Source organism: Aquarana catesbeiana, linkage group LG13 (assembly GCF_042186555.1).
Source record: "Aquarana catesbeiana isolate 2022-GZ linkage group LG13, ASM4218655v1, whole genome shotgun sequence".
Taxonomy (NCBI): domain Eukaryota; kingdom Metazoa; phylum Chordata; class Amphibia; order Anura; family Ranidae; genus Aquarana; species Aquarana catesbeiana.
The window spans coordinates 125,224,514-125,238,986 of NC_133336.1; the positions used below are offsets into that span (position 1 = coordinate 125,224,514).

Genomic DNA, 14,473 nt, shown 5'->3' on the forward strand with positions numbered 1-14,473 from the left:
ATTTACCAGTTTTATATGTCTAGGGTAGTGATGGGCTCGGGTGTGTTCGGATCGAACCCGCCAGGAAGCCTGCACTGCACACCGCCAATCATAGGCAGCATGTGTATGCCTCACTGCCTATGATTGGCGGTGTGCAGTGATGGCTTCCTGGCGGGTTCGATTTGAACATGCCCGAGCCCGAGCACTGTTCAATCCATCATCCGAAAATGGAAAAAGTATGGCACAACTGCAAACCCACCAAGACATGGCCGTCCACCTAAACGATAGGCCAGGCAAGGAGAGCATTTATCGGAGAAGCAACCAAGAGGCCCGTGGTAACTCTGGAGGAGCTGCAGAGATCCACAGCTCAGGTGGGAGAATCTGGGACAACTATTATGCAGCGTACACACGAGCGGACTTTTCTATCGGACTGGTCCGACAGACCGAGTCTGGCGGACAATCCCATCGTGTGTGGGCTTCATCGGACCTTCAGCGGACTTTTTCTGTCGAAAGTCTGACGGACTTTAGATTTGGAATATGCATCAAATCTTTACGTCGTAACTCCGCCGGACCCAGAAATCCGCTCGTCTGTATGCTAGTCCGATGGACAAAAAACGACGCTACGGCAGCTATTGGCTACTGGCTATCAACTTCCTTATTTTAGTCCGGTCGTACGTCATCATGTACGAATCCGTCGGACTTTGGCGTGATCGAGTGTAGGCAAGTCTGTTCGTTAAAAAGTCCATCGGAAGCCCGTCGAAAGTCCGTCGGAAAGTCCGTCGGACCAGTCCAGTCGAAAAGTCCGCCCGTGTGTACGCGGCTTTAGTCGTGCACTCCACAATTCTGGCCTTTATGGAAGAGTGGCAAGAAGAAAGAAGAAAGCCATGTTGAAAGAAAGCCATAAGAAGTCCCGTTTGCAGTTTGCAAAAAGCCATGTGGGGGACACAGCAAACATGTGGAAGAAGGTGCTCTGGTCATATGAGACTAAAATTGAACTTTTTGGCCTTCAAGCAAAACGCTATGTTTTGCAGAAAACGAACTGTCATGGATCTGCCACTCTGTGCAGGGGTCACCTAAGGGTTAACAATGGTGCAGAGTCATTTCAGTGATTGGTGCCAGACTGCCTTATTTAACCACTTAGCGCAAATCACTGTCATTGTACCTCGGTACTTTGATGCTGATTACCATTGTTATGGCAGCAGATAGACATTTAGTTTTTTAATTTTTTTTTATTACATTTTAGTGTAAATGTTAGATCTGAGGTCTTTTTGACCCCAGACCTCACATTTAAGAGGTCCTGTCATAATTTTTTTCTATTACAAGGGATGTTTACATTCCTTGTAATAGGAATAAAAGTGACCCACATTTTTAAAAAAAAAGTAAAATAAATAAGAAAAAATTAATAAAAATTTAAATCGCTCCATCCCGCCGAGCTTGCGCGCAGAAGCGAACGCATACGTAAGTCCCGCCCGCATATGAAAACGGTGTTCAAACTACACATGAGGTATCGCCATGATCATTAGAGTGAGAGCAATAATTCTAGCACTAGACCTCCTCTGTAACACTAAACATGTCAACACTGAAAAAATGGCTGCACTCCAAGATCCATCAAAATTCGTATTTAATGAACCAACATCCCAAGTGTTATGCCCCGTACACATGGTCGGACATTGATCGGACATTCCAACAACAAAATCCATGGATTTTTTTCCGACGGATGTTGGCTCATACTTGTTTTGCATACACACGGTCGCACAAAGTCGTCAGAATTTCCGATCACCAAGAACGCAGTGACGTACACCACGTACGACGAGACTAGAAAAGGCCAGTTCAGAACCAAGCGCGGCACCCTTTGGGCTCCTTTTGCTAATCTCGTGTTAGTAAAAGTTTGTCGAGAGACGATTCCCCCTTTTTCAGACTCGTGGTTTTCAGATCGTTTTCTGCTGTTCAGTTTGTGCTTGTGGGTTTGTATCTGCTCTTCAGTGCGTGCAGTCAGTTCGTATTGGAATTTTCTGTGCGATCTTGTCCACTCATTGCTGTTTTTCAGGTCGCTCTTCACAGGCCTTGCTGTTCTTCAGTGCGTTCTGTTACCTCATTCTGAGCAGCCAACCGTTTTCTAGCCATGTTGCGTATACGTCCTCCTTGTAGAGTTCGTGCTGTGCGGGGGCTTGGTGTTGGGGTCCTTACCTTGACACAAGTCCAGTCCATGAACAGGGTGGGGAGGAGTTAATGGACTAAGAATTGGTTGCTCCAGCGTGACCAGTTCTGTCACATGCCTTTGCTCCGTGAGATCCGTGAGAATAATCCTGATGATTTCAGGAACTTTCTCCGGATGACGGACCCCGTATTTCACCGTTTGTTGGCTTTGCTGACCCCCTATATCAGCAGGATACCTGCATGAGGCAAGCCATCACTCCGGAGCAGAGGCTCGTCGCCACCCTGCGGTACTTGGCAACGGGGAGAAGCCTGCAGGACCTCAAGTTCTCGACAGGCATCTCCCCCCAGGCTCTGGGGATCATTATCCCAGAGACCTGTTCTGCCATCATCCAGGTCCTGCAGAAGGATTATATTAAGGTGAGTTTTATCCTTTAACATCACATTTCATTGTATTTAATGTTTGATAATATATTGTATTTCTTTCCTCATTCCCTAATTACCATGATTGTAATATGCTGTGAATGTCCCCTTTGTCCTCATGCATGCTGTATTTTTATGTAATTATTTTTTTTGTCCTTCATACATATTTGCCTTAACTTACCTCCCCAGCATGGTCCCCTGGCCCTATATTCACCTCATGTAGTCACTTAACAATGTATTTTGTCAGCTCCATAGTAGTGCTTTACCCTAAATACCCCCTAAAATGTTTATACATGTGATGTGTGCTTTAAATTCAGGCAGAGTGGCAGAGGTTTTTTTTTCTTTGGGTCCCCAAATCATTTGGAACCCTCCCTCCCCCCCAACTGCTAAGTCAGCTGATAACAATCCTCTATCTACTGACTTTGCCAAACCCATACACACTATCCCTACCTCTTTTGTGGTCAAATGTATGGATGAATTCCCCAAAGCATGTAGTGCAAAGTCCTGCCTGTATACTTACAAATGGTACTGTTTCAAGTTTTTGTATACTATTATTTTCTTGATAGGTAATAGCAGAATGTCCAAATGTGCTAAAATGTGTACAGTGTGTATTTATATCTTTGTATTATGACGCTTCTTATCTGTCCAGTGGGCTGTCAATAGTGTAAGTAAGGAGGGGCTGGCCAAAGTAATACACATTATTTAGGCATTCATCTCTCAATGAAGTGGAGAGGGTTACCTGTCCAAAAGATCCCCCCCCCTAAAATGTTAGACATGGCCCATGAGAGGGGGGAGGGGGAATCTGATAGGTAGACCTTATACCTTGGTCTTTGAAAACTCCCTAAAATAAATGTTATATTGATGTTGGCCAAGAATGTTTGTGTCTAATCTGCTTTCCCTGTTTATGTGCTAAATGATTAATTTATTTTTCTTGTTTGACTCCACAGTTTGCTTCCAACCCACAGGAATGGCAGACTGGGGCCTCCCACTTTGCCCAGCGGTGGGACTTTCCTAACTGCGGAGGGGCAATTGATGGGAAAACATCCACATCGTCCCACCACCCAACTCGGGGTCATACTATTACAACTACAAGGGGTTCAATAGTATTGTGATGTTGGCAGTGGTGTTGGCTACTTAAGAGTTCCTGTATGTGGATGTGGGGAAGAATGGCCGGATGTCCGATGGTGGAGTCATCACCCAGACGGAGTTCTACAGGCGTCTCCAGAATGGCAGCTTGGACTTGCCACCTCCAGAAGACAATGCGGAAAGGACTCCCATTCGTCTTCGTTGCGGATGAAGCGTTTGCACTGGGGGACAATCTTATGCGGCCATTCCCGATGAGGACCCACACCCCAGACCAGAGGGTTTTTAATTACCGGCTGGCAAGAGTCAGAGGAGTGGTGGAGAACACATTTGGAATAATGGCCAGCCGATTCCGCCTATTTCTTACACCCATACACATGGCGGAGTACAAACTGAATCATATCATCCTGGCGTGCTGTGTTCTACACAACTTTTTAAGGCAAAATTCTGCCAGCTATGCTGCCTCAGATGGGCCTGAGGCCGGAATTCATAATGAACCAACCCTGATGGCGCTTGAACATGCCCATCCTGGCTTGCCCCCCTGAGTGCCCGTGAGGTCCATCTAAGATACCTTGAATACTTTGCAGGTAGGGGGGCCATCAATATGCCAGACAATGTATGAAATATTTGGAAAATAAAATAATAATTTTAACTACTAAAATCTTTGGTGACATTTACTGCTTGTGTTTCTTTTAACTGACCCTGACAGAAATGTGGTGAGTCCTGAAAATGGCGTGATTGTGTAACATTACAAAGAACTGTTAGGTGTTATTTACTAAAGGCAAAGACACTTTGCACTACAAGTGCACTTGAAACTGCATTTGTAGTGCAAAGTGGATTTGCCCTTAGGAAATTATCCCCATTGTCACAGAAAAACTCTCCCTAAAACATCAATGATGGTCTTCATTTTTTTTTGAACATCATTGATGTTTTTCTGGATGTTTTCCAAGTCCCTATTATACCCCATGATCTCCCCGATCAGGATCTGTGCACTTTCAGAGGTGAAATGACCCACACTAGTGCTCCAGCGTCCAGATGTGTAAACAACTGCTGAGTGTCCTCTCCTTACACAGAATCTAGTTTGCATTTCATTCTAGTTACAAATCATCTAGACACCAAAATTATTTGAAGAGAAGTAGGCCATAAAAAATGTATTCAAATACATATGGCCAAAACAATGGTGTTTTCTAGGCCGAACGAACAATGTTTTATACGAACGAACAATGTGCCCATGAACATGAAAGTTGCCATTCTAAACTGTAACTACAACAGTAAAGAAAAGCACATGGAGCAGCACAAAGGTAATAAACATAAAGAATAGGAACACAGGACAACTACTTACTTTTTTGCAACACTCTCCTGATCCTTCTGTACTGCTCGTGCTCCCTTAATTTCAGGTCCGACCACCGCTTCCTGAGCTGATCCTTGGATCGTCGCACCCCAAAATTCCGGTGCAGACTTTTGACCACTTTCGCCATGATCTTGGCCTTTCTGACATTGGGGTTGGGGTAAGGTCCATACTTCCTGTCATAGTCGGCCTTCTTTAGGATGTCGACCATCTCCAACATCTCCCCAAAGGACATATTTGATGCCTTAAATCGTCTCTTCCGGGATCGGGACGTTCAGACTCCGGCCTTTCCTCCTCCTCCTCCTCAGACACCTGCTGTGTCTCCGCCATGTGCTCTTCCCCCACTGCGACGAACGAGAAGGGGCGAGGAATAGACTAGAAAGAGCGTCAGGGGCGGGCGGAGTTTCACACATGCACAGTGTCTATAAAGTGTAACACGCGTGCGTAGTACGTACGATCTGTGAGCGGAGGAAGGAGTAACAGAGGTGCCGATCGTGATAACGAAGGTAAGATTTAAAATTGGGCCTATACTGCTTCTAGATTGAGGCCTGTATTTGCACAAGTTAAAAGACTTTAGGCTGACATTAGGGTTTGTCTTGTGTTGTGTCTTGCAGTTACAATGGATATCTTGAAGGATCAGGACTTTATGCCAATCTTCATAGATATGTTCATGGAGCTGCCCTGTCTGTGGCAGATAAACCACCCTGAATATAAGAACCAAACAAAGAGGAAGGCAGCGCTGGATAATTTGCTGCAATTTGTGAAGCCGGTGATCCCCACGGCAGACATCACCTATTTGAAGATCCTAATTGGCGGCATGAGGAGCACTTATCTAAGGGAGCACAAGAAGGTCCAGGATTCCCAGAGATCAGGAGCTGCAGATGACATTTATGTCCCCAGGCTGTGGTACTATGACAGGCTGCATTTTCTGTCAGGTCAGACTGACCCAGGCCAGCACTCTCCACTCTTCCTTCCACGCTTCCTTCCCCCTCCAGCTGAGGCTTCAGATGCCCAACCTGGGCCTTCCAGGCAGCAACATGTGGAGGAGCCCAGCTTGAGTCAGGTATAGCATTCTTCTAAATATTTCTAGTTGTCCAATCAATGATGTTAAATAGATGTTAGTTTGGATTAATAATTTATGATTGTAATTGATGAAGCAAAAACTAAAACAAGGTCCTTTTTTCATACACAGGGAAGTCTCAGCCAGGAAGTGGCCGAGCCAAGCAGGCTGCCCGATACCCGGGTCCCTACCCTCCGCCTTCAAAGACAAAGTGGCAGGAAGAGGAGTAATCTGGAGGAGGCTGCCATAGGCCTATTTTGGAAGGCTACTGAGGCCCTCAGAACACCCCACAGTGTGGGGGAGGACTTTGCTGCCATAACTGCATGTAAAATGATGCAGATGGAGGAGGGCCAACGACTCCTATGTGAGTTTTTAATTTTGGAAGCTCTAAATAAGGGGTTGAGAGGCCAAATCACATGTGCAACCCACATTTGTCACCTCACCCATAGTCCTCCTCCTCCTCCAGGTCCTCCTCCTCCTCCAGGTCCTCCTCCTCCTCATCCTCCAGGTCCTACTCCTCCTCCTGCCACACCTCCAACACCAGAGCCACAGCCGGGAAGGAAGCGTGGAAGGAAGACCAGAGAGTGATGACCCTGGGTTCAGTCTGGTCTGACAAAATATGCAGCCTCTTGTATGACCACAGCCTGGGGACATGTATGTCATCTGCTGCTTTCATGATCTCTGGGACTTCTGGACCAGACTGCACTCCCTTAGATATGGACTCCTCAGGCCACCAGTTTTGCTGTTAAATAATTGATGTGTGCCCTGGGGGCCAAAGGCTTTGCCAATCTCTGCTGTTTCTCCAGCGTTGCCTCCCTCTTTGTTTGGTTGTGAGCCCTTAATAAAGGAATTTTTGTTTCAATTATACTTGCCTATGTGTGTTTTCCTTCGTAAAGGACAGTTTGTTTGTGAGGAGGCAGGTACATTTCAAAAATACAATGTGAAATTAACAAGGGACACCAACACCAAGCAATCTCCTTGAGATTAAATAATACAAGATAATAATGGTGTTGTGGTAACTTGACACACAAAACACACACAAAAATATTCTGGAGTGAAACTAAAAATAAAATAAAACAAAGATCAGCCTTGAAAAAAATACAAACCAAAAAAAATAAAAAAAAAAACAAAAAAATCAGCCTTGAAAAATACAAACCCCCCAAAAAATAATATATATATTTTTTGTCAGATGTGAGAAATCAAAATATATTGAGGGAATCACGATAAATAATAACCCCTTCCCGCCGACCGAACGCATATATGCGTCCTCGGCTTTCCGGGGTTATACCGGGATGATGCCCGCAGCTGCAGGCATCATCCCGGTACCGTTGTTTTCAGCGGGCGATCGGCTACCCGAATATAACAACCGATGCGGCTAAAAGCCGCTCGGTTGTTATACCCCCCCCTCCCGCCGCCTCCCGCCGCTGTTACCGGGCCTCCCGTGCGATCGGGAGGCCCGGTGTCCGGTCCGCTGCCTTCGGCGGCTGGGGGCGGACTGGAACGAAGCTGCGAGCGGCTTCGTTCCAGCCTTCTTCTTGTAAATGCGGAAGCGACGTCATGACGTCACTTCCCGTTTACTCGGCTGCCAATGGCGCCGAATTTAAAAAAGTACACAGTATTCAGAATCGCCGTTTTCGGCGATCTGAATACTTTGAAGTGTAAAGGAGGGATGGGGGGTCTTTTAGACCCCCCATCCCTCCATAAAGAGTACCTGTCACCACATATTACTGTCACAAGGGATGTTTACATTGCTTGTGACAGCAATAAAAGTAAAAAAAAAAAAAAAAAAATTTAAACACAATTTATAAAGTACAAAAATAAATAAATTAAATAAAAAAAAAAAAAAAATTTTTTAAAGTGCCCCTGTCCCCGCGAGCTCGCGCAGCGAAGAAAACGCATACGGAAGTCGCGCCCGCATATGTAAACGGTGTTCAAACCACACATGTGAGGTATCGCCGCGATCGTCAGAGCGAGAGCAATAATTCTAGCCCTAGACCTCCTCTGTAGCTCAAACCTGGTAACCGTAAAAAATTTTTAAAGCGTCGCCTATGGAAATTCAAAGGTACCGTAGTTCGTCGCCATTCCACGAGTGCGTGCAATTATAAAGGGTGACATGTTTGGTATCTATTTACTCGGCGTAACATCATCTTTCACATTATACAAAAAAATTGGGGTAACTTTACTGTTTGGATTTTTTAAAATTCATGAAAGTGTCACTTTTCCAAAAATTTGCGTTTAAAACACCGCTGCACAAATACCGTGTGATAAAAAATATTGCAACAATCGTCATTTTATTCTCTAGATTCTTTGCTAAAAAAATATATATAATGTTTGGGGGTTCTAAGTAATTTTCTAGCAAAAAATATGGATTTTAACTTGTAAACACCAAATTTCAAAAATAGGCTTAGTCATGAAAGGGATAAAGAAAGAAGTTTGTGAGAAGTCTGTGTGAATATGAGCAGCAAAACTACTTCATTCTTCTAGCATTATAAAGAAGAAGAGACTGCGCTGTATTAAACAATTTTAAACATTGCAGCGTGACGAAAGTGCTCTATCCATTCCGAACGCTAATTTTACCAGACCGAGCTGTTCCGTCTCGGAATTTCTTCTGAGCATGCGTGGCACTTTGTGTGTCGGAATTGGCCACACACGGTCTGAATTGACGCGATCGGATTTTGTTGCCTGCCCTCAAACTTTGTGTGTCGGAAAATCCGATGGAAAATGTCCGATGGAGCCCACACACGGTTGGAATTTCCGACAACAAGCTCCGATCGCACATTTTCCGTCGGAAAGTCCGACCGTGTGTAGGGGCATTACAGACAGTTCAAATGGTAAACGCGTTTCACACACTAACAGGTGCGCTTATTCATTACCAACTCTAAACATGTAACCTGTAAAAAATTTTAAACGTCGCCTATGGAGATTTTTAAGGGTCAAAGTTTGTCGCCATTCCATGAGCGGGCGCAATTTTGAAGCATGACATGTTGGGTATCAATTTACTCAATGTAACATTATCTTTCACAATATAAAAAAAAAATTGGGTTAACTTTACTGTTGTCTTATTTTTTGAGTCAATAAAAGGGTATTTTTTTCCAAAAAATTGCGCTTGTAAGACCGCTGCGCAAATACGGCGTGACATATAGTATTGCAATGACCACCATTTTATTCTCTAGGGTGTCTAAAAAAATTTATATAAAATGTTTGTGGGTTCTAAGTAATTTTCTAGCGAAAAAAAAGATTTTAACTTGAAAACAACAAGTGTCAAAAAGAGGCTCGGTCCTTAAGTGGTTAAACACCTCAGCTGCACAGAGACCTTGCTGTCTGATCTGCAGTTCATACCTGTGACTACCTGTTCTTGTGATCCCATCTGCTTCCTGTGTTTGACAAGGCTTTCTTTGACTCCAATTGATCTCTGTTATCCTGACCCGGCTTGCCTTGTGACTACGCTTACTTCTATATTGACTGATATCCTGTTGCTGAACCTTTGCCTGCATCCTGACTATGCTCTGCCTGACGTTTGTATCTGCTTGATCGTCTGTTACCGAACCCGGCTGGTTTGACCACGTTTCCAGTGTCTCCACAGCTCTGCATCTACCTGCTTCCTGTTCCTTATTCCTGTCTACACCAGCTGAGCTGACTATACCTGCCGTTAACCTGCTGAGACACATCCGCTGCACAGAAGATGATCCAGGCGCTCATACACCACCTGGCTCTTGCGGCCACTGTTCCCAACATTGGTGGCCCCTGAACCAGGGTTATAAACAAGGCCTTCCCGCTGCACATCAGGCTCACTCGTCAGGTACATGACACTAACACTGCACATCACCCTGAAAACACCATCCCCACCGTGAAACATGGTGGTGGCAGCATCATGGTGTGGGGATGCTTTTCGTCAGCAGGGACAGGGAAGCTGGTCAGAGTTGATGGGAAGATGGATGGAGCCAAATACAGGGTAACCTTAAAACCTGTTAGAGTCTGAAAAGACTTGAGACTGGGGTGAAGATCCACCTTCCAGCAGGACAACGACCCTAAACATGCAGTCAGAGCTACAATGGAATGGTTTAGATCAAAGCATATTCATATGTTAGAATGGCCCGGTCAAAGTCCAGACCTAAATCCAATTGAGAATCTATGGCAAGACTTGAAGATTGTTGAAAATTGTCTATAGGCACTGTTTGGTAGGTTTGGGTAGTATAGTGGCAGGTTTGGGTAGTATAGGGTGGTATAGTGGCAGGCTTGGGTAGTCTAGTGGCAGGTTTGGGTAGTATAGGGCGGTATAGTGGCAGGTTGGGGTAGTATAGGGTAGTATGTAACACTTAATTTATGCCTCAATTCCATGTAAAAACGATGATCTTAGATTTCTATGATTACTGACATCAACTCTTGTATTCTCCACTTTTTAGTTTTATAAATTAGAAAAAGCTCATTAAGTCATTCAGGAGCCCTCCTCTCTCAGACTGTCAACAATTGATTTGCGCAGCTCAATGTGGCTGCTCAATGTGGCTGCTCACTGACACTTCAGTGTACAGTTATCACTCCCTGTTCTCCCCAGCCAGCCATCTCCACTCTGCCCCTCTCAATCCCGCCCCTCATTACCTCTTCTTGTGATACATGCATGTCTCATGCTTTCTTGTAAATGAAAAAGAATGTACATGGTCACTGGCGTTGTTGGTCCCTGTTCTCTCCAGTCAGCCAGCTCCCCTCTGCCCTACTCAGTCCCGCCTCCCATTTCCTCTTCTTGTGACGCATGCATGACGCAGCTAGAAGAGAATGTATACACCTACTGGCCACCCTGTGTTTGCCAATGCAGGGGGATTGTGGTCATGTGAAAGGAAGAAATACTACATAAAAAAGGTAAATAAACAGTGATTTTTAGCTTTTGGGGTACACAAAGAGGTTTAGTGATTGCTTATGGTTGTGGTGGCCCATTCAAAGCATTAAGGGTTTAAAACCACTTTAACCTGACCTTAACACATACTGTAACCCTCAGCCTAACATAACATTTAACTTAACCTTAACCTAACATTCAACACCCCCACCCCCCCAACATCTAACTCTTAACCTATGCCTTACCACTTAATTCTTACCCTCTAAAACTCACTAACACTTCCTGTACTTTCTAACCTTAACTCTAAAACTTAAACTATACATCCTCCCTGCTATGCCAGGGGCGGCTCGTCCATTGTGGGCACATGGGTGCCACCCCCCTATCCATGTTTTTTTTTTTTTTTTTTAAGCACCTGATAAGAGCCAGAGGCTCTAATAGGCTTCAAAATAGGGTGGGCCTGGGACGCAGAGCATTGCGTCTGGAGCCCACCCAGTTGTGTTGCAACAGGGATTGAATATTCTCTGTTGCAACACTGATCTTCCTCCCGGCCAATCGGAAAGTGGGTCTGATACCTGTCACCTGATTGGCTGAAAGGACAGGCGATCCTATTGGATGCCTAGGAGGAGGGGAGGAGATGCAGGGCAGAAGCGAGGAGGAGAAGAGCCGCTGGCCAATGCCTGGATGTCCAGTCCCTGCCGATGCCTGGATGCTCGATCTTCGCCACTGCTCCTCCGATGCCCACCGCCTAGATGGGGTAAGTGCTGGTGGACCGACTGGCAGACAGTGGGGGGGAGGGGGAATGGGGGGGTTTAAGTTGCCGCGGAGGGGGGGTTCAGTTGTTTGCCGCCCCCACAAACTAAAAAACCAATAGCCGCCACTATTATCCCTAACAGAGATCTAATGTGGCCCCTAAACTAAGCCTTAAACCTTAATTCAGCCATTTTTCTGTAAAATTACCTTGTCCTGCACCCAGAGCATACCAGCACCGAGCTTTGAGCTCTGAGAACTACTAATCATCTATTAATATATGCAAGAAAAATATTTCCAAGATAATTAGCTGGAAATTAAATTTCTGGCCCCGCATGCACAGACTTTCTGTCTATAAATTTTTATTTATATCTACGAATAAATGCATTTTAATAAGACTGGGGCAGCCACAAAAGGATACTCAACAAATTGCACCGGGAACTTGGTCAGCAGATCATAAGCTTTGGTCTCCACAAATGACGAAATCACATAACTTTGATTCTTTTCTGCATAAATAAAAGAGAAACATTAATAGTTTAGTAAAAGTAATATTACCAAGAAGAAACCAAACTGCAATGGTGGATTTTTTTCTCTAACTGCTTTTTTCTCTAAAAAGTCCCAGTGTTGGCTGGTTTGGAGTCTAGAGAGGGTAGTAATATTACTTTCTGTGTCATGTAAGAGTGCTCGGGCCTACTGACCCATCGCTAGACCCAAGCACTCTCACATGGGAGGAGTGCCACATGCTTCCCCATAACACAGAATAGCTTGGTATTTTACACCAGTTGAGATAGAGGACGGAGTGACGGGCAAGCGCTAGATGAATATAAGTTGGTTGCTTGAAGGTGCTTTTTGAAAGTACCTCAAGGGGCAAAGTGACAGTGTCTCATTTAGGTAAGTAAATGTAAAGGAGATTGTACAGGCTAATTGTAAAGTGAGTGGCCAGTTTACTTTCCTTTTATCAGCCATTTATTCCTTCGGAGGTCCGCCCGCCCCTTTAAAAATTAAAAGTCAGCAGCTACACATACTGTAGCTACTGACTTTTAGCATTAAAACACTTACCTGTCCTGGAGTCCAGGGATGTCGGCACTGCAACTGATGTTTTCATCAGCTGTCGGGTGCTGCTGCTGCCATTGCTGGTAAGGGAACCCGGCAGTTTAGCCTTTTGGCTTAACAGTCGGGTCCCTACTACACATGCGCGAAGCACACTGCGCTATCTCTCTATAAAACTGTATTACATTCTGTATGCCTGTATTGCACACTGCAATCATTGTGCACTTGGCACTAATAATGTTTTGATTACATATTCACATTCTTTTAGACTCTGATAAGAAACTAACCTGCCTATGTAATGTCTTGTTACCTTAAAAATACAATTAACAAGTAATATTAATGTGATACCTATGTAAGCATGGTTATTGAAAACTTCAAATGCGTCAAATAAATGGAAGAGTTATTTGGAAAGACACTGAGTGTATTTTTTTGTGTTTGTTCCCCACTGAAGTAGTTTTTATGAATTTGGAACCACTGATCAATATGAGCATATGAGTTGCCTATCTATACAATTTTTAAGACATGTAGTAAAGAAAATGAGGGGTTTTCTACAGAAATTCTCTTACGTGCAGAAACTTCGAATGTGTCAAATTTCACTGGCTGGACATAGTTGACCAGGCTTGACATCTCCTCATAAGCTGTAGCTTCCTGCCCAGCAGTACCCTGTGTGAAGGAGAGGGAATACCATAAAACATTATAATTAAATAGATTTTCTCCTCTATGCAAGAAACACTAATTAATACTTCTGTAAGGGTTATGGGGAAATGTACCTAGTGATATCTAATATATATTACATGGCTTTAAGTGCTAATCTTCTGCCAGCAAAAACTCAAAATTTAAAAAGACAAGAGCACAGCCCTGCAATGTAGACGCTCACATATAAAGCAGTCTCTGTCTTCCAGCACAATTGCTAAAAGGCCCTAAGAAACTTTCCTCCACTTCACAGTTCTTATGTGCATTCTTTCTGCAGAAAGAGAGAGGAATCATGAAAAAGGATGAATGCGAGTCAGGCTTGTGTGAGAAATGTCCTGGGGGGAAATCATGGACACTGATAGGGATGTGGAAGTTGATCAGCGAGCAATATCTGTGGAAGAGGATGTGGACATTGGTCAGTATACAATGATCGTGGCATCAGTGTGGGTACTACATAACATGTAATGAGGTGTGGAGCACTGGAAATAAACAAACTTTGCACTGAAGTGTAACTAATTTCACTTCTAACAGCAAACTCCTCCAGTGGCCAATGGCTAAATTTTGTATATGCCTCTGCCATATCCAGCTGAGCTGCAATTCATTTTCAGGTCTGTTGCTTTCCCTAAGCCTGGTGGTTGATTGCTCCTGCCTGCTGCTAAAAGAATAATGCAGCAATAATGTTGGTGGATCAATTCTTGGGTTATGAATAGTTACCTGATCCTAGCCAATCCTTGGAAGGCTGGCCCAGAAGATGTGGCTGGGAAAAAGATAAATATTTGTGATTACCTGATCAGAACTGTGTCAGAAACCATGAATCAAACCGAGACAGAAGTGCAGTTAAAATCACACTTGTTTAATAAAAATAATAGTAAAAGGTAAACAGAGCAACATAGTCAAATCATAGCCAGAGTTCGGTAACCAGAACGGATAGTCAGACAAGCCAGGACATCAGGGAGCCAGAGATCAGCGTACTTCAGGACAGGCCAGGAAATCAGGAAACCGGAGAATCAGCGTAGTGGAACAGCAAGCAGGATCAGGAACCAGAAGGGACGTCAGCAAGGCAAGTCTTCAACAGATACACAGGAGAGTCTCTGGATGTGTTGACCAA

General features: G+C 44.4%; 1 protein-coding gene across 1 annotated transcript in view; it reads right to left on the bottom strand.

Annotated features, from left to right (window-relative positions):
- Window positions 1-14,473, bottom strand: part of PLCB2 (phospholipase C beta 2) — a 405,331-nt gene that overhangs the window by 125,051 nt on the left and 265,807 nt on the right. The window contains exons 16-17 of the mRNA XM_073609959.1: window positions 13,239-13,335; window positions 12,044-12,128 (exon numbers count right to left, since the gene is read on the bottom strand). Coding sequence (XP_073466060.1) covers window positions 12,044-12,128; window positions 13,239-13,335 — 182 coding nt within the window. The remainder of the gene's footprint in view (window positions 1-12,043; window positions 12,129-13,238; window positions 13,336-14,473) is intronic.